The sequence below is a fragment of the Bison bison genome, unplaced genomic scaffold, assembly GCF_000754665.1.
Source record: "Bison bison bison isolate TAMUID 2011002044 unplaced genomic scaffold, Bison_UMD1.0 scf7180017864304, whole genome shotgun sequence".
Lineage (NCBI taxonomy): Eukaryota > Metazoa > Chordata > Mammalia > Artiodactyla > Bovidae > Bison > Bison bison.
In genome coordinates this window covers 16,181,683-16,201,596 of record NW_011494876.1, presented here as the reverse complement: position 1 = coordinate 16,201,596, position 19,914 = coordinate 16,181,683, and the positions used below count along the sequence as shown (strand labels likewise).

The following is a 19,914-nucleotide window of genomic DNA, read 5'->3' as shown; positions in this document are numbered from 1 at the left end:
TGCTCTGACCACGGACATGTTAGGCTGGAGAAGGAAAGCCTCCTGGGGAATTCCAACCCCTGACAAGATGGCAAGGAAGGGCTCTGGGCACAGACATGAGGGCTGTTGCAACTGTGTAGAAATGGCTATTACTGTCAGAATCACAGTTAGTGCCATAAAAATGTAAGCTAAATACCAAAAGAGGCCCCTCAAAGCATTTTTTCCCCTAATGTTTTATTTCTAAAATTTTAAATATACAGAAAAAAAGAATTTGACGACAAATACCTCTATTTGTTGACTTACTGCCATCTAGGTCCTCCCACTGATATGTCTTACACTGCATCTATCTGTCTACCCGTACACCTGCCCCTGAAGAAAGCATTTTTAAATCTGCATGTTGTGGGCAACGCCTACCTTGCTGACTGATTGTGTCATCTACACTCTGTACCCTGGGACCTGAGAGGACCCAAGCAGACAGCCAGTCCCAGCCCCTGCCCCAAGGACAGGACTGCGATGGATCTGCACCACCAAGGGCGGCCCCCAGCAATCCAGTTCTCCCCAGCAGATTACTCCCCGGTTCCTTGTGCCCCTGCATTAACGTGGTGCAGCACGTTCGTGTGCTGTCCTACTGAGTCTGGGCTCCCAGGAACCAAGGTAAGAAGACAGGTAAGAAGACCAGGTCAGTCAAGCAGCATAGGGACTCAAGAGGGGACGTGGTTCTACCAGAGAGACTTCCCCAAACAAGGAGGAGAAATGAGCCTAAAATCTTAACTGCCCAGAGCCCAACAACACACACATCTTAATGCAGAAAAGCCTTTGGTGGCAAAACCAGTGCCCAGATGGTCTGCCTGGTTTTTAATTTTCCCCAAAATACCACTGCAGCCCAGGGACCCACCTGACTGGGAACTCCACGACTGTATCAAGCTTATCCCTCCAGTATCTATTGTAGGAGAAACGTTTGAGGTGGACCACCAGGATCTTCGGCAAGGACCACAGGTCAAACTTCTTTGTGGCCTGCTGGTGCTTCTTACAGTTGGGACAGTACCTGAAACAAAAACCTCTGCTAAGTGGGGAGGCGGGGAGCCAGGGAGCCAGGGCCACCTGGGCACACAAGCATGGGGGTAACCCCGTAACATCCTGTCTTGCAACCATCAGACTGCTTCAGGGCAGCGAGGTCTCTAAGCCACCTTCCCACAGAGGGTGATGGCCTTCTGAGGCTGGAAAGCACAATTCACGCAGAAACACCTGTGTTTCTCTGTCAGCCATGTACAAAAGTGACGGATCCAAATGAAAAGGTTTGTGTTACACAGATGGCCCCAGCAGATCTCGGAGCCCCAGGGTGCCTGGGCGCCCCTGCTCAGAGTGGGGAGCTGCCTACCAGGGGTCATGTTCCCCAAGGGTCTCCATGGTAGTGAAGAGCTCGATGCAGTCCCTCAGGGCCACCGCCGTCTTCTTTTTCTTCTGAGGTTGCAACATGCTGACGTGCTTCTCGTACGTCTGTGAGGAACAAAGTGCTGAGTTGGCTGAGGAAACAAAACCTCACCAGGCTGAGCCACCACCTCATGAGCTCTCATGCCTGGAATATAACGTACTTTCTGGAGCTGTGAGCATTTAATAACAAAATCTTTTGCTGCTTTTCATTCTCAGTCTAAAAGATAAGCTGTGAAGCCGGCTGTGGAACTGGTGAGAGAGACCTCCCCAGAGCAGAAACCAGCACTTCCCCTGACCAAGAGTCCCGAGTGACCTACCTCAGATTCCTGTTCGTTGTAGTAGCAGCTCCGGGTCTCACTGTCCCAGTCGATGGCTAGCGTGGACCGAGCTGTGGAGGAGGACCAAAGTGTCACTCGCTACGGAAAGGCCAGCAACAGGAGAGGCTCTGCCAGCGACGGGGGGGAGGAGCAGCACGCTCAGGCTGTGTTCTAATACCTGCCCACCCAGAAGCAGCCACCGCCGAGAGCAGCGCTCTGTCTGGGGCCAGCCAACCCAGAACCCCTGGGCCCCAGAGCCTCTGGCAAAGACTTCCTCCGTATACGCTCTAAAGACTGTGATATGCTCTAAAGGCTGTGATACACTCTAGACTCATGGAACGACACAGAATTCTGAAAGGACGCAGGTCGAGATGGAGTAACAGTGATTGGCTTCTCCTCTCTTCTTAAACCACAAGAAAACCTGACAAGATACATAACACGACTGTTTCCAGACACTGAGTATTAGGCAAAGCAAGAGTGAGATCCCTGAAAGAAGGCAGAAAATAAGGTGATGCCCACATGGCCCACGCTTACTGCCTGAAGGCATCTTCCAGGCCATAGCATAGAAGGAGACAAGGGAGATTTGATTCCTGGGTTGAGAAGACCCTCTGGAAAAGGGATAGGCTACCCACTCCAGTATTCTTGGGTTTCCCTAGTGGCTCAGCTGGTAAAGAATCTGCCTGCATTGTGGGAGACCTGGGTTCGATCCCTGCACTGGGAAGATTCCCTAGAGAAGGGAACGGCTACCCACTCCAGTATTCTGGCCAGGAAAATTCCATGGACTGTGTGGAGCTGGGACACGACTGAGCGACTTTCACTTCACACTAAACAGAAGAAGCTGCCCAGACACCATGGAGCTACAGAAAGACTGACAGACATAGAGATCCAAAGCGATCTCAATAAAGCTGTTTCAAAAACTCAGTATTTTTAAGTTTTTTGTTTTTTTTTTTAAGGGAAGAAAGCAAGGTAGCTAGCTGGAGAACATGTAGCAAATCTCTTCTCTAATGAAGAAAGTTAAAGACACGAGATGCTTTTGCAGCTCCCTTCCTGACCCTGGGCGGGCACCTTCATCATCCACATGCACTTTCAACACACAACACACACTCCATGTGGATGTCCCTTCTTGTCTACAGATCAAATCAGGCTCCAGGTAACAGCCTGTGAAATCCATGCGCATCCTCTAGACTGGCCGCATCTCTAGAGTATTCTCATGGAACAAAAGAAATCTGCATTTATTCTCCTATGTCCGGGGAAATGCTGCCACCTAAGGAGGGTCACGAGAAGTGTTATCACTGACAGCAAAGGTCCCGAAGGGTGGTGGGACTGAAGGGACAGCGTACTTCATTCTGAAGTCATCAAGGACTGAAGAGAAAAGCCTGACAAGAAGGCCGAGGAAGCGGCGGCAGGAAGGGCTAGAGCCAGGTTCCGTTTCTGAAATGGTCTTTGGGGAGCTGCCAGCCAAGGATCACTCAAGTGTCTGTCCCCGGAGTCACATGATGACACTACAGAAGCCCAATGTGGTGAGCGCTGAGTACAAAGGACTTTCCAGTAGACCCTAAGTCCCCCAAAGCCGAGTTTGCAAAGTCAGAGAAGGTGCTTACAGTTGAGTTTCAGTAGTTTCCCATCAGTGGCAAGGGAATTTATGTCGGCTGTGCCATAGGAGTTCACGAGGCTGAAGGTAAAAAGCCTTCTGGGGCAAGGCCGGCCTTTGTTCTTCTTTTGGGTGGCCTCGCCGTGGTCACTTCCCGGCTCATCGTCCCCACTGCCCTCCGTTTCTGAGAGCTGCTCTCTGCCTTCTTCCTGATGCTCCATTTCTTCTTCATCTTCACCTAGCACACAAATGAGAAAGAAAAAAAAACAGTGTACGGAACATGCCACTGTTTCAACGCTGAAATTTGTACTTCATGCCTAAGTGTGGTGCTTCCTTCCAGGTTCTGTCCTGTGCATGGGAAACTATATACACTTCTCTGCATTCACAAGGCACTTAAATTCACGCGTGACCCTCTTCACAACCTGGTCAGCAGGCAAGAGGGCACTGCTATTCCACGAGGAGGAGGCAGGGGCCCAGAGAGGTTCAAGGAATCAGGCAAAGGCACAAACCTGAGTCAGCAATCCTGCCAGTCCTAAATTTGGGCCTCTTAACACTTGGTTACTTTACTGGGCTTCACCTGACACAGTCTGACTCTTTAACTTGATCATTAGGCCAACAGAGAGAAAAGGACCAAATATTTATTTTTTTTGGCCACACAGCATGTGGGATATTAGTTCCCTGACCAGGGACCGAATCTTCGCCCTGTGAAGTGGAAGCACAGAGTCTTAACCACCGGACCACTAAGAAAATCACCAAAAGACCAAAATTAAACACATACTCAATACTCAGGAAGACAGGCTGGTAAGAAACAATTTAAATGCAAATTTTTAAACATGATAACACAAATATTAAGTGAAAATCTTCAGTTCCTCCACAAGGAACCTGCTGACTCTCTCAGCAAGTATTTCCTGAATGTCCTCCAGGTGCAGCTGCCATGACAGGTCCCAGTAACAGGGCATACAGGATCCTCCCCTCCTTTTTTCTCTTTATTCCTTTGGATTGCCAAGTTTCAGGAGTTTTAAGAAGGGGAATTCCCTGGTGCTTCAGTGGTTAGGACCCAGTGTTTTCACTGCTGTGGATCAGGGCTGAATTCCTCAGCAGGGAAGTAAGATCCTGTAAGCCAAGTGGCACTGCACAGCTCTCCCCCACCAAAAACGAGAGAGAGAGAATTAAAAAAAGAGAGAGAGAGACAGAGCTTTAAGAGGCACTGTACAGACATACACTGATGAGTATTTTTCCCAGAAAACTGGCTGGTACATATGGCTGCAATAAAAAGATCCATGATCATATTTTTTGCTGTTGGGCAGCCAAAGGGGAAAGCTTAAGGTATCAGGTACGTCATTTCAACAAAGATGGGGACAACTCCAAAAGGTGATGTAAAAGTAACAGGGGAAGAAAAGATTCAAAGTAAGAAGTTTATATAGTCAGGGAAATAGCAGTAGAAATGGAAACTGATGAAAAGAGGTCAGATGTATATTGTCCATAAAAATTCACTTTCAAGGACAGTGTGTCTTGGGAGTGTTCATGAGGAAGGAAAAGTCGGGCCCAGGATAATGCAGCACAGTTCCCTGCCAGGCCCCAGGAACAGCAGAGCCATGGATGAGGGTGTGACATGGGTCCCCATGAACAGGGCTCTGAAACAGCCAGTGTGCACGAGACTGCCAGTCCCAGCTCTCACAGAGGTTCCTTCCCTAACCAGCTCACTTCACTCCTGGAGCAGTGGCACTGCGCCGTTTACACCCAGCCCTGCCAGGGACTCAGACTCAGCAGGGCAGCCACCATGGACCTAACAAGCAGCCATGACAGTAAAGAAGTGAGAATTACTTCAACATTAAACAAGAGTTTGAAGCCTACGCACCAAGACTCACTGCTGGGATTTGAAAGAAGGCAGTAATTCTTCCTAATTAGGAGAATGACAGATGGAATGTCTAAGAAACTAGGCTAAGTGTGTAACAACAGCAAATACTTACATGGTGCTATTATTAACTGAGCATCTAGCATGTGCCAGATACTCTAACCACACTACCTCATTAAATTGTAACTTCAACTCTGTGAAGCTGTTGTCATCATCCCATTTTGCAGATGGATAAACCAAGATCCAAAGGTATGATACAGTGACTTCTTGAAGCCCACCTCCACACCTCAAGCTGGGAGTCACAGTGCCACAACTTCCAGAGCACCAAGAACCTACAAGTCACCGCAGGTCTGCTAAGAGAATACCACTATCCTCAAACATCTCTGCTTGTGGGACTTCTACACAAAATATGCTCCTGTTCGTCCCTAGTGGGATGAGAACATGATATTCTGGGCAAGAATAGGAGTATGATTATAATAGACACATAAATCACTAGGACGATTTGGAACATCCTGCCAGGACCAAGTCTATGGTTGTTACTTTTTTAATGTCAATTTCTCACTTTTCGAGACCCTTCATGTCATGCAGAAATGTGGGCATTTGCAACTGAGAATTTATATATTCAGCTCTTTGCGAAGCATAGCAATTGGAGGACATTTCCAGTTTTATAGGAATAAAGCCACCAAATCAGTCACCTAGGCCGCCCAAAGCAGGATGACAGCCACAATGCAGGTCAGACACAGTTTACTGTTCAGACGAGCTTGTGAGCACAAGGCCACAGGAGGACGGCAGCGAGGGCTCTGGGTTTCCTACAGTATGGTTACCCTACTGCTAATCCAGCTGTGGCTCTTCACTCTCACAGCAGGAGCTGTCCAGAGCTGGCCACCACCCGTAGCTTCCTGGGTAGAAAGAAACACCCCAGAGAGCCTGTCTCTGCCTTCTGACAGGCTGGGAGGACGCCTGGGGCAGCGGCTGCAGCACGGTGATGGGGAAGAGCCAGATAACAGCTCTGCAGACAGAGCCGGGCTGTGGAGGCAGCCGAGTGTGTATTCAGCAATCCCAACAGAGCAGAGGCAGATCCTGGCTCTGCTTCAGGACCATGGGCAAGTCACTTGGTCCTATTAATGCTTATTGTCTCCCTGAGGTGAGACCCAGCCTCCACGTCTAAATTCCATGAGGCATCCAAGGCAGACAATGGGCTCTGCCAGAGCAAAATGGTGCAGACACGGCTGTCAGGTCTGCTCTCTGGACTCAGCCCCCAGCACCCTCATCCCCCTGCCTGCTCAGAGCCTCCCTCTCCCAAGTGTACAACACCTTTAGAAGAGGGAGGCCAGGAGGGGTTTGACTAGTCACAGCCCCACACCGAGGCACGCGCTCACCTGCACAGCCGCTCCTGGAGCCATTGCAGGCTCCCAGCTCCAAGGGCGAGCTGCCTGACTCATCAGGCAAAGGCTGTTTTATGTATCGGCTGGAAAGAAGAAAGAAATCGTTAGTTGCAACCGTTCACTATTTTTCTCCTCTCCTCAGCTAGAAGTTGTTCCTATATATTTGGGCATTATATATTCCTATATATTATATATTCAACTATTCACAAAGCAATTTATGTAAATAAAAGGGCCTTAAAAATCATGGTATGGCTTAACACTTCAAGAAACTGAGAGGAACCCAAGAGATAAGATGCCTAACTACCAGGTCACTGAAGACTCTCAGAAAGTCTGTTCCTAACCTTTGATGACTGTTACATGGCACCCTCATGTAAAAAAAAAAAATTCCCAGTAATGTTAACGATCAGCTTCAGAATGATGGAGTACTTCGGAAACTGTACTCAAAAAAAAAAAAAAAACTGTACTCAAATATAAAATACCATCAAAGCACCAGACTTCCTCAGGCAGGTGACTGAGAAGTGTGAAGACATGACTCCAGGGACCAGAGGAGCCTGAGGTGCTCAGTGTCATGTGCTTCAGGTATGCCCGTGGCCTGTCCCAGAAGCACCTGCCCCTGCCCTCCCAAGGGTCACCACGATGGTATTTCTGAGAGAAGGGAGCACAGCAGGGCCACACTGGCACTCTGCAGGGGGCAGTCGCTGCGACTACTGGACATCTCTGATGTTAGAGAACCAGCAAATGGCATTCCCCCCACCAACCTGATGCGCTCACAAACCGCCTGGTACAAAGACTCGAGGGTGAGCTTGTGCTTGGGGACAGAAACCAGCAGTGGCTGCCCGTACAGCACTGCCCCGGTAGAAGTGCTCGACGGCCTAGATTTCCTCTCCCTGAAGTACACGGGAAGCGTGACACACTCAGAGCCATCCGGGGAGGTGCTGCAGACTTCGTACCTGTGTCAATCACACGAGAGAGCACTTTTAATGGCAGGCTCCGATGAGCGATGGAGATCCGCACTTCAGCTACATGGCGGCCAGGACTAGGGCTACTAGAACAGAGCGTTCTTCAGTACAGAACGTGAATAAGGCATTTCCAAGAGGATGCTAGAGGCTGGGTCAGGAATTTCAAGAGGGTCACTGTCTGTCAACACGTGAACCTATACCACCGAGGCCCTGGGGCTAACGTGATCCTCCTTCCCACAGCCATGGCCTTAAAGTCTGTGCTCCTTCAACTGGGACTCAACACAGACTGAAGCTGGCATCCAGACCATCACCTCAGACACAAAGGCACATGGGGGGCCCAGCCACCAAGTTCATCTTCCGTGACCCACCAAGGAGCTCAACTTTTAGAAAAGGCATTCTTAGTGCACTGCCCTTTGATCAAACCAAATACTGTACAGGACGTATACCTAAAATAGAAAGCCAAAGACTCTTCATTTCCAATGAGAAAGCAAATTTATAAATCCGTTGGCCATCTTTGTTCAAAAACACTCAAGTAAAAGACTCAGATTTAATTTTTTCAAAAATCAAGATAACCAATGAAACTACTAAAAGACAAACCAATGATTTTGAAAAATGTGTCTTACTTAGCGAATATATGGGAGATTTATAGATGTTTTATCCTGGAACAGATGTTACCAAAATTGCTGGCAACCGACTGTAGTCTTTCCCTCTTCCTATAGGGGGAGACACAAACTTACTGATTCAATTCTCGAAAACTAAACACACACACATACAACCCTCCCCAGATGCCTGACAAACAGTCCTGACTGCAATATGTGCAGGAGTTCAAAGAAAAACTCACGAAGACGGCTAAGATGTGCTCTAAGGTAAGAACCCTAGGGTCCAGCATAAAGGTCAAGAACGAAGCCTTGAACCGGGAGGCTGGCTCGGGATCCAGTCCACCTTGCCTCTCGCTGGCTGCGGGGACCAGGCCAAGCGCCTAAACCTCTGTTTATTCAGGGACAATGGGATCTATCATCTACCGTACAGTGTGGAGGTAGTAACTAAGAAACTCAGTCTCACAGTACCTCACATGCTCATGAAGTATTAAGTGCTCCAACTGTGTTTTCGTAAGACCATTATCAACTTATCATAACAATTTGCTTTCATAATGACTGGCCCTCAAGCCCTTGGAAAAATCCTCTGTGGGTGGTTCGCCAATCTTTCCACAAGGTGATGCCCCAGTTCTTCTCAGTTTAGCTATGTTCGAACATTAGTCTCTGGAGTTGAGGGAGACTGTGTTGAGGACTTGGGGTCAGAAGTGGACAGTCCCAGCTCTGTGGCCCCTCCATCTGTGAAGTACGGGAAGGTGGCTGGGAGTAGGGCAGCAGCCTGTGCTCCTGTGTGAACGGAATTAAGAATCTTGGGTGTGGTTAAGAACGCTTCCTTTTAGAGTGACCAGAAGTTACAGGCCCCAGAAACATAAAGGGAAGGAAATGCCTCCCTTGTGGACTGTATTCCTCAACCCAAACCAAAAACCAAAACGAAAACCAAACCCTGAAAACCTCTCTCAGCAGAGACAAATTTCTGAGTGAGAGGGACTGAGGAATATGCAATGCAGGTGTGGTCCCCATGCAAACTGCTCTGACAAGCGGCTGCTGGGGGGGTGCAGGCAAGCTTCCGCTCCACCCCACCCCACCCGGAAGAGGGATGGACACACACACAGTCACACACAGTCACACACACACACACACACACACAGAGTCACACACACACACACAGTCTCACACACACACACACACACAGTCACACTGAGCAGCCCTGAGGCAAAGGACTTGGAAGGGGCTGAGGAGATGGGCTGCAGTTGGAGTGCACTGTCCCCAAAGGGATGAGAAAATTCCATCTGCTGCTGCTGCTGCTAAGTCACTTCAGTCGTGTCCGACTCTGTGCAACCCCACAGACGGCAGCCCACCAGGCTCCCCTGTCCCTGGGATTCTCCAGGCAAGAACACTGGGGTGGGTTGCCATTTTCTTCTCCGAAGCATGAAAGTGAAAAGTGAAAGTGACGTCGCTCAGTCCTCCGACTCTCAGCGGGCTCCTCCATCCATGGGATTTTCCAGGCAAGAGTACTGTAATGGGGTGCCATTGCCTTCTCTGACTTAAATCGACTTTCCCTGTTATTCTGAGATGGCACCAGTGTGAGGACCCACTACCTATGGCTTGGAGAAAGAAAAACCCCCTTCCTGTACTGTGTCCCTTCTCCTGTCTTCCCATGACCCCTCACAAAGCTGTGACTCTTCTTGAGAAAAGCATTTCTGACAGCAGTATCATCTGCAGGACCACTGAACAGGCTTTCTTAACAAGGAGCAACTGCTGACAAGAGCTTTGCCCACGCCGAGAAAAGGTATCTGGATTGCCTAGCTCTGAGTGCCTGTAGGCACTTAGCACTGGTGGCTGCCCACAATTCTCTGAATGTCCATCTCATGCGCTCAGGGGTCAAGGCAAATCCACCAGCTGCCAGATCTTCACCAACTAGGCAAAGCCTCTGGAATTTTTCCACTGACCCCACAGCAGAAACCCCTAAGTACTCACACAAAAATGTCATCCCGAGGCATGATGTGGTTTAAACCTTCATCCATTTGGAAAATCTTGTGGAACCGGTGATTATACACATCTGTGACCACCATCTAAGAATCAACAGGAATAGCGTACTTAATACTCAGGTGCAGATGAAAAACAAATGTGCTGCAGGGGTGCTGCTTCCAGAGAGATTACAACGTGGCCAGGCCCAGAGCTCAGGCGCCAAGGGCTAGTGGAGAGCAGCAAGGCTGTCGCCAGCAGAGAACATGCCGGTAACACCTGTCCCAAGGTTTATGACAGGATCTGCCCTCCAGTGGTGGGAGTGGTGGGAAGTGGCTGCGGACCAGAGACCAGTCGTCATCCAGATCGATCTGGGGTGTTCCCTGGGGCTGGAGGTCCCCAAGCCATCCTCACATACAGAGGAAAAGAGCAAACCCCAACCACCAAGACCTACAACTTGACACCAGCAGGAGGTGCAAGGGGAGTGGGGAGAAGGGCATTGACCAGGGCTGGGACAGGGGAGGGGCTGGGGGGTCTCCAGGAGGAGGGGTCCTCATGCATGGAGAGGTCTTCACTTTCCCCACCTCCACGTGGGGCCAGGCTCAGCAGAAGGGCCAGCATGAGCAACTGTTTTAAAATAAAGATTTCCTTTGCGACAGGAAAGAAGGTGAAGCTTCTCACAATACAGATGAGGTCAAGGTCAGGTAAGAAAGGGAGGGGAGGTGACAGCAGAGTCCCACTCCTGGCCCTCTGACCACAGCCAGGTGTCCTCCATGATGGAAAGACTGTTCCAAAGGCCAGAAGGGACAGTCTCAGCCACACTGAGCACAGTGAACAGGGACCAGGATGTCAGAGGCATCCAGATACAATCACATGTGCTGGCCATAAGAACCAGCCCCCAAAAGTGACTAAAAGTTTGAAAACTAACTCCAAAGGACTATGAAATGCCCCCAATAGGCAGAGAGCCACAAAACACCCCGCCTTACGTTTTCTGCAGCAATGCCAGACAGCTTGGAGAGAGCCTCACACAGGTCGGACACGGCCCCCATCAGTGGCACAACCACACGGTACTGCAGAGGAGAGAGAGGAGGGGTGACGAGGGTGCTCTGGAGAGGAGCGGGGAGATGAGCTGGGAGGAGCAGGCACCATGGAGGGTGGAGGTGCCCATGGTGAGGACAGGGCCAGATGAGCTGCCAGCAGAGCGAACGTGGAAGTCTTTGGCCTCAATGTCTGTCTCTCTATTCAGGCAGCACCACGTAGAAGCTGGGCCATCTCTTTCTCTGCTACACATGGCTTCGTTTTTTTAACTTTTTGGAGATGGTCACTACTTCCTTTTAAAAAAATGTTAAAATTCTACAAATTGCCAACCAGTCTTTGTCATCTTTCTTTAGACAGAAGAAAATAAAACTAGAAGCAGCATGCAGTGAGCCGCCAGCTGGGCTGAACACCTTTCCATCTAGCCTTTTGCTCTGGCCAGGCTCTCCCAGTTGATTCAGGGGTGAACATGACCAAGGAAAGTACTGTTTCTAGTTCCTTAACGTTCAGATTTAAGTATTTTGTAGCAGATCAGCCAGGTTCCTTTAGACAAATGAATGAAGCATGGGGGAAAAGTTGACAGCAGAGCCCAGAGGACCTCCACAATACACATTAAAAAAAAATTCTTCATTCATTGGGCTGTCCCGGGCCTTAGTTGTGGCACACAGACTCTACTTGTGGTGCATGAGCTCAGTGGCCCTGTGGTATCTGAGATCACAGCTTCCCAACTAGGGATTGAACCTGGGAACCACACACTGGAAGGCGGACTTTGGATCACCACCTGGAAGTCCCCATGATGTGCTGGAATGCCACGGGATTACACAGAGGTCTGATGGAGGACACAGGCACACGCTCAAGGCAAGCACCAAGGGATTTCAGAGGCAGCTGATGGAGCTCCTGTCGTAACAGATGGAAGCAGCCCCACTCTGGGTCTGCAGGCCTCTCACAACAAGGCATACGTGAGGGTGCTGACTCTCTTACCTGGGTAGGCCTGCAGCGAGGGTCGGCAGGAACTAGGAAGATCTCCATAACTCGGTCTTTCTTCAAGGGCAATGGGAGAGTTAGATAGCAAAATGGGTCAAAGGTCACAGAAACCTTAGCACATTCTGGGCAAACCAATGTAGATTTGAAGAGGCCATGGAACGTGTCCACGATCACAGAATCATTCCTCAACCTATGATTCTCCCAGGCTTCCTTTGCCACCACCTGGAAGAAAGGAAAGTGGATAAATAAAACATTCTCAACATCTCCCAGTTCTTAACCTCTGCACCCGGAATGATTCACAGCAAAACCTGAGATGGACTGTGAGGCAGTCTGTGTAGCCAAATACTGGGTCCAGGCCAGTGAGGGCCAAGACTGCTCTTAGCACACCAGACTCACTGCACATGCCAGCCCAGTCCCACATGTAACAAAGTGCGAGCACAGGTTCTGGGACAGAGACGAACTGACAGCACTGTGGACACGTGGGCCTGCCGGGGGGGACTGTCTCCTAAAGCTCCCAATAATTCAAAGGCCCTTCAGGGACTTCCCTGGCGTCCTGGAGTTCAGACTTGGCCTTCCAAAGCAGGTGAGTGTGGGTTCAGTCCCTGGTCAGGGAGCTTAGATGCCACACGCCTCTTGGACAAAAAAATAGAAAAACCAAAACCAGAAGCAACAAGTTCAATAAGAATTTTTAAAAAATGGTTCACATTAAAAAATACCACTTGAATTTAAAATTAAAAAAAAGCTGCTTCATGAGCTAGCTCATGGTTTTTCCTTTAAGATGTGAATTCTACTTTGAAGTATTCACATTGAAGGGACTTCCCTGGTGGCCCAGTGGTTAAGACTCTACATTTCCACTGCAGGGGTGCTCCAGCCTTGAGCCCTGGTTGGGGAACTAAGATCCCACAGGCTACACAGTGCAGCCAAACATTAAATAAGTAAGTTAATTAAATAAAAATTTAAAGCATTCATGTTGATCACACCAATGTGATAGGATAACTTAAATACTAAATTCCCTCTTTAGAGATCCGAAAATCAAGGCAAAAAAAAAAAAAAAGTGCCCTAAATAATATTATTAACAAAATACTTTTAACAATCATAGTTGGATTTTAATGAGAGGAGTAATAATCCCAAAGGCCCACACTACAGGCACTTTTTTCAGGGGCTTCCCTGGTGGCTCTGATGGTCTGGTATACCAACAAGGAGCATCAGAGGTAACCAGAGTTAGCCCCTTTGTAATCTGCAACACATTTCTCTATGAGACTGCATGTCCATGTCACCAATAACAGCGAGAGAAAACCAGAGCCCCGCCACCAATACTCTGAGACCAGAAGAAGGCCCCTGGAGGTGGCTTCTGTGGAATATTTTTGTCCAAAAGTCTCTAGTATCATACCGCATCTGGCCGCCCATTGGCATCCTTCAGCTCTAGGTAGGGTTTTTTCTTCACACGGTTCAGATCTTCATGCAAGCCATCTAGAAGAAAGGCTAAAAGCTCCTGAGAGTCTTGTTGTTGGTAGCCAGAAAACTGAGGGGCAAAACGTCCCACCTGAGTCTACAATAAAAGCAACCATATTAGAAGGTTTTCAGTTATAAAGAACCAGGGAAGTCAGATGGGAAACTGTCATCAGAAATAACTTTGCAGTCACCTAGGACCAGAAGGAAGAAGACCCTTGGTCCAGTAGTCCCATTAACTTCGCAAGGGCCTAAAGGCAGGTAGTTCTCACCGGAGAGAAGAGGGCTAAAATCTGAAATTCAGGATGACTACAGATTGGGAACCTGAGCCACCACCTTACAAGTAGAGTAAACACTGACTCCCTAACTACATCTCCATGAATCTTTCTCCAACTTCCTCCTTTGGTTCAGTCTCCCTAAGAACTTCACAAATGGTACCTGCATCAGCCAAAGGAATCCTCCTGTATGTAAGAGCCCTCCTAAGGGATAGAGAGCTTGGGATGGACATGTACACACTGCTATATTTATAATGGAAAACAAACAAGGATGTACTGTATAGCACATGTACCATGTTCCATGTTAAGTGGCAGCCTGGATAGGAGGGGAGCTTGGGGCAGAATGGATGCATGTATAGGTATGGCTGAGTCCCTTTGCTGTCCACCTGAAACTATTACAACATTGTTAACTGGCTATACGCCAATACAAAATAAAAAGTTTAATTTAAAAAAAGAGAGAGAGAGAGCCCTCCTGGCCATAAATGTCTGCCCTGTACTGTTCTATGTCACTGATCCTCAGAATGCAGTGCCCAACCAGTGGCATCAGCAATACCTGAGCACTTGACAGAAATGCACGTTCTCAGGCCCCAGCCCAGACCTATGGAAACAGAAACTCTGGGAATAGTCATTTACACGTGTTGCCCAGGGATTAATGTGACCAAGAGGATGGAAAGAATCTGTTTTCAATTTTAATAAACAATATAAGGTTTTAATTTTCTCCTTGAGCTTAGGTGCTATTTTTTTCCCTCTGTGAATCAGATGCTTCATTAAGTCTCCTTGAACCAAATAGGATTCCCAGATTTCACCACATGGAGGCAAGCCACTTCTCCCTCGGCAGGAACATTCAGAGCAAAGGAAGAAGGAGCTGTTTCAAGTGCCCACTGCAGTTCACCCACCTCCCCATCTCCCTAACTGATGGATCCAAGTGAGAACTGCCCCTCACACCACCTTCCCAGACTGTCAACCGAATTCCTGACTTAAGGGGCTAAACTGAAGCCACAGTTGGTGTAAGTTCCAGTCTCAGAGAATCTGGAAGAACATCTCAGGTAATACTGGATATTAGGTTGAATTTTTATGGTCTGGTTTAGGGTACCAGCCATTTAAAGTGGCTCAGCTAGTAAAGAATCTGCCTGCAATGTGGGAGACCTGGGTTCAATTCCTGGGTTGGGAAGATCCCCTGGAGAAGGGAGCAGTTACCCACTCCAGTATTCTGGCCTGGAGAATTCCATGGACTGTATAGACCATGCGGTCGCAAAGAGTTAGACACTACCGAGCGACTTTCACTTTCACTTTTTTCACGGTAGAATACGGCATTCTGAGCAAGCAGCTTACAATACAAATGGCATCTGAAGAACCCTCATCCCAGAGGTGAGGGTTAAGTCACTTAAGATAAGTACGTGCTAAACGACTGAACAGAAAAGAAGGATCTGACCATGCAGTCTCAGAGCCCATCTTAATGCCAAAGTGCAAGTAAGGGAATACTTCATTACAACATTAAATCACTCTCCCCAAAATAGGAAAAAGGAAAGACATATATCAACCCACCTTGAACATGCGAGGTGCCACGTGAGCATCCCTGCCAGACCACATCTGCTTAATGAGCTCTGCGTAGGCCTCTGCAATTTCCCCTTTCATTCCCAGGGGGTTGTCCCTGTTGATTTCGGCTTCGTATTCATCTTTGAGAAAGTAGTCAGTCAACGGTGCTGTGTTGCTTAAGCACTGAAAGAGAAATGATCACAGCTCACACGCCTTCTGGAAAGCACACAGACACACAGGAAAAACCCAGTTCTAAATGAGCAGTGAAGGTCACTCCACAAAATGAAGGTCACTCCCTTCAGATTCTCTGGAGGGCTCACAACAGGAAGGCACAGTCTCTCAAAGGCCAAGGCTGGTGGCCACATAGTGATGAACCTTCCAGGAACACTGTCTTGAGGCAAGCTCACCACCTAAGAACTGTCTCTGAGACAAGCTGAGAGCAGAGGCCATTGATCCCAAGTGCCTGATCACGCAGTTTACTCCTTCACTCTGTCAGTATATTTACAGACACTGCTTAATTTTTCAGGTGTTGAAAGCAGTCTGGTTTTCCTAGCACAAACCCCTCCCGCTTGTTATGTGTTACTTTTACTTAGACCTTACTGATTTTGATTTGCTAAAATGTTATCTACATTACCATATCTCACAAGGATAGCAGCAAGTAATCTGTATTCTTTCCCTATAATATACTGTAACTGTAAGGAGAATTACTTTCAAGTGAAGTCTATGAGTCTGAGCAAATTAACAAACTGAGGGTCATCTTTAGGGACCCCCAAACTTGCAATGGTGTCAGAAATGAAGGCAGTTATTAGGGACTGTGCCCTCTTAACTTTGTAGCTGGGCTCTAACTCCAGCCCATGACCCCAACAGTCCCATTACACAGTAAGCACCCAATAAATATTTGGTGGATGAATAAATGAGGTTTCAACCGGCATGAGCTGAGATAGCTCACTGGTGAAGATGGTCAGCCTCAGGCAAGAATACAGTGGCATGGTACCAGCTGCTCTGAGATCTCATCCCATTAGAAACCAACCAGGCATGTATTTCAGTACTTTCTGAGATCATTCTCTAAGGGTCAACAAAACTCAAAATATTTTCACTATAAAACCAAACCAAACTGAGAAGACATTTTGAAGCCAGGAACACTGATGAGGCCATTCTGTACCACCCAGTGGCTATGCACTGGCAGATTCCTGAAGTACTAACCATGGGTCGTTAGGGACCCTGGAGAGGATCCTCCCAACACCGCAGAGGCCACTCCCACCCCAGCCTCAAGTACTGTGGAGACCCGGTGTTAACTGAGATGGCAGCTCTCCCCCTTACCTGCAAAGCGGAGTTCATGAAGCAGGTGTTCCCCAGGTTTCCAAGTCCGCAGAGCCCAGGTTGGACGTGAGTCAATGGGGACTCCTGACAATTATACGAAGCAGAGAAGCCAGATCCACTGGAAAACACAACCCACACCAGCAATCAAGTGAGTGCTGCTCACATGCCCTCAAGATGCCTCTTGGGGCTTCACCTGGGCCTCTAGAATTCTCACTTGATAATGACCCCATGATATAAATTCTCTTTACTCCCCTCCCCAGCCCTCCAGCTCCCCCAACCCCCACCTTGACCTGACATGCTGCTGCTGCTGCTGCTAAGTCGCTTCAGTCGTGTCCGACTCTGTGCAACCCCATAGACGGCAGCCCACCAGGCTCCGCTGTCCCTGGGATTCTCCAGGCAAGAACACTGGAGTGGGTTGCCATGACCTGACATAATAGGTGGTAAGCACATCCTTAAGGGGAAGAGATGCCGTTTGAATCCTCTGCTCTCTAGCTTTATTATGGAGAAAGAAATGGCAACCCACTCCAGTATTCTTGCTTTGGAAATCCCATGGACAGAGGCGCTTAGTGGGCTACAGTCCACGGGGTTGCAAAGGCTTCAGCAAATGCTAATTCTATATCCCTCCAGAGGGCTAACTGCCAGGTGATTTTGGGGAAGAGCACTGTGGTTACCAAGATGGAAGCCTGCGCCTGCCAACACCCACCCGGCCACGCTTGGTCTTGGCAGTGCCTGAGTGTACGTGCACTCTCTCTCTCGCCTCACCTTCCTCTACCACTCTATCTGCACTCTACGGCAGGTGCTCTGACACACCTGGAAAAAGGATCACATCCACACAGAGGAGAAGCAGGCAGTCCATGCCCCACCCCCCCAGCAGCTGACAGTCACCCTGATAACCATTCTGCCAGAAGGCCAGCCCATCCCTTCACAGACAAACGCAGTGATGGGAAAACATCAGCTGGTAGGAAGACAAGAAACGTACACCAGAACTAGGAAGCACTCTTTACTGGGGGGATGAAACGGAACGAGAAGCCACGTGCAGCGGGTTCTCACGGGGAACCTGAGTCCTGCATGTGCTCAGGGCAGCAGCAGAGGAGCTGGGAGGGAGGGCCCGGGAGAGGAAGGAAAGTGAAAGGACCTGCTCTTACCCCCTGCTGACACCGGAGCTGTGCATCCCCGAGGTGTTAGTGCTATCACCATTTGCAATGGGAGAGGCAGACACTGAGGAATAGGGACTTGCTGATGATTTTGGAGAGGTAGTAAAATTTCTGCTAGGCGCAGTGCTTGATCTGGGAGAGAGAAGCAGAAACAATGCTACTGACTTTGTGCACAGAAGCAAGTCCTCTTTAAGGCTTGCTTGAGAAGAAGGTGTCTTCTCTCAAGAAACACATGTTCTCCACATTCAGTTATTTAAAATTAATTGCAAATAGCCCGTTTTCATGCTACTTCAAGGTAAATTTTTATTGACGTGAGAGTAAAGAAATTAATTGGTCTTCCTGTCTCATTCATCCACACGGTCATACACTGAATCTTTCAGTGAGATAAACCACAAGGCTGACCTTCAGGGCATCCTGGTTTGATTGATAAATCATCAGCTTCCCTGAATTATAAGAGTTGCCAGTGAAAGAGAAAGAAAAATGGTGATAAGAGATGAATTATCTCAAAACGCTAGACCTAAATTAAACAGATGGCTGTAAGTACACCAGAACACGAAAATGGCAATTTAGTGTCACTGTGCTATTCCAGGCAACTGCTTTTGTTTCCTGAAATTTACCAAAGTGAAAAACCTCTCTGTTTCAAACTTCTGTTTCAGTATTTTTCAGAGTGTCTTATTTTAGATTTATTCATAATTTTCGACTAATTAACTCAAGGACTAATTGCCCCAAATCTTAAATTGACAACAATTTTATCAAGTTTTCTACCAAAATCCACATAAGACAGGTAGAAGGAAATGAGTTATCTGCAATGTTTCAAATACGTAGTACAATGATGATTCTCCTTCCAGATTGGGAGTTATTTTTAGAATAGAGAAAATAATTAAGCTGGGTTGTCCCTGCAGAGTGCCCAGCCTCATTGGATCTGATGTCAACCAGGGCTCCCTGTGAGAAGAAAGTGGGGTGTAGCAATAAAGATGAGCGATCCTGTACCCACACTGCAGGCAGATGTCAGGGACTATTGAGGGGCCTCAATGGGTGTCAGGAACTGAGTTCTGCTTCACACTCTGAAGTTACAGCAAGAGAAAGGGAAAGAGGGCTCCCCAGGCTCTCAACCACCCACAGAAATGCACCTTCGCTAATCCTGAAGAACATTTGCTTCACTGAGCCTCATCTTCATGCTGCAGAGAAGTCCAAGAACTATGGCAGCTCCTTAAGTGAGGCCTGGCAGAGCCAAGGGACACACTCTTATGGCACACAGGGGACTTCAACAAACATCTAAGGCCTGTCCCAGGTGCTGCCAGAATGCCCAACCTCCTATGCAGACAAGTCGCTACCCAAGGCTGGGCTCATACAGCAGATTCTGTTAACTCAGGTCTACAGATACTATAAGACAGTGAAATTCAATTTCTGACATACAAACCTCAAGGCACATGGCTTAATACTCCCTTTTTTAGTCATCGTTCACTGGTAACTTATTTTATTCTCTGAACTTAAGAGGGCAAAAATCCATATAAGGCCATTACACGTATTCAGCATCTGTCAACTTCTTAAACAGACAACCCTTCTGGTTGAAATGAAAGAAAATGAGAAAAATTTTATTTGACATTCATATATAATGTTTCAGAAAATAGTGCCAGTAGTTTTCAGAGTAAACTCAGTCAAAAAGAAACCCAGGGACTTCCCTGGTGGTCTGGTGGTTAAGAATCTGCCTTCCACTTCAGGGGATGCGGGTTCAATACCTGATCAAGGAACTAAAATCCCACATGCCTTGTGGTCACACGCCACAATGAACGATGACCCAGCTGAGATCCAACACAGCCATAGGTAAAAAAAAAAAAAAAAACAAACCTAATGATGACTATCTAAGGATATGTTTTATATGCCTGAAAACTTACATAATACAAAGTGCTCTTTGTTGTTTTTTAAACTCTACCTTCGAAAGACAAATCAAAAAGTAAGACCTCTGTACACAATGCCTTGACCTGTACCTGGGAAACGCTTGGGCGCTTGTCACTTGTCAGGCAACTTGCGAGCACACCCGAGGGCACTGCGAGCTGGGAAGCAGGCAATGGTAGGAAGGAGCTGA

The 19,914-nt window shown here is 48.1% G+C and overlaps 1 protein-coding gene across 5 annotated transcripts in view; it reads right to left on the bottom strand.

The window, feature by feature from the left end:
- Positions 1–19,914, bottom strand: part of USP4 (ubiquitin specific peptidase 4 (proto-oncogene)) — a 39,909-nt gene that overhangs the window by 3,817 nt on the left and 16,178 nt on the right. The window contains exons 7-19 of one of the 5 annotated variants that reach the window (XM_010851865.1): positions 17,820–17,960; positions 16,675–16,792; positions 15,364–15,537; positions 13,485–13,643; positions 12,092–12,316; positions 11,062–11,145; positions 10,088–10,182; positions 7,317–7,508; positions 6,553–6,641; positions 3,329–3,556; positions 1,728–1,798; positions 1,358–1,476; positions 875–1,024 (exon numbers count right to left, since the gene is read on the bottom strand). In XM_010851865.1, the coding sequence (XP_010850167.1) occupies positions 875–1,024; positions 1,358–1,476; positions 1,728–1,798; positions 3,329–3,556; positions 6,553–6,641; positions 7,317–7,508; positions 10,088–10,182; positions 11,062–11,145; positions 12,092–12,316; positions 13,485–13,643; positions 15,364–15,537; positions 16,675–16,792; positions 17,820–17,960 (1,845 nt within the window). The other 4 variants (XM_010851866.1, XR_826306.1, XR_826307.1 and 1 more) reach the window with 4 other exon arrangements.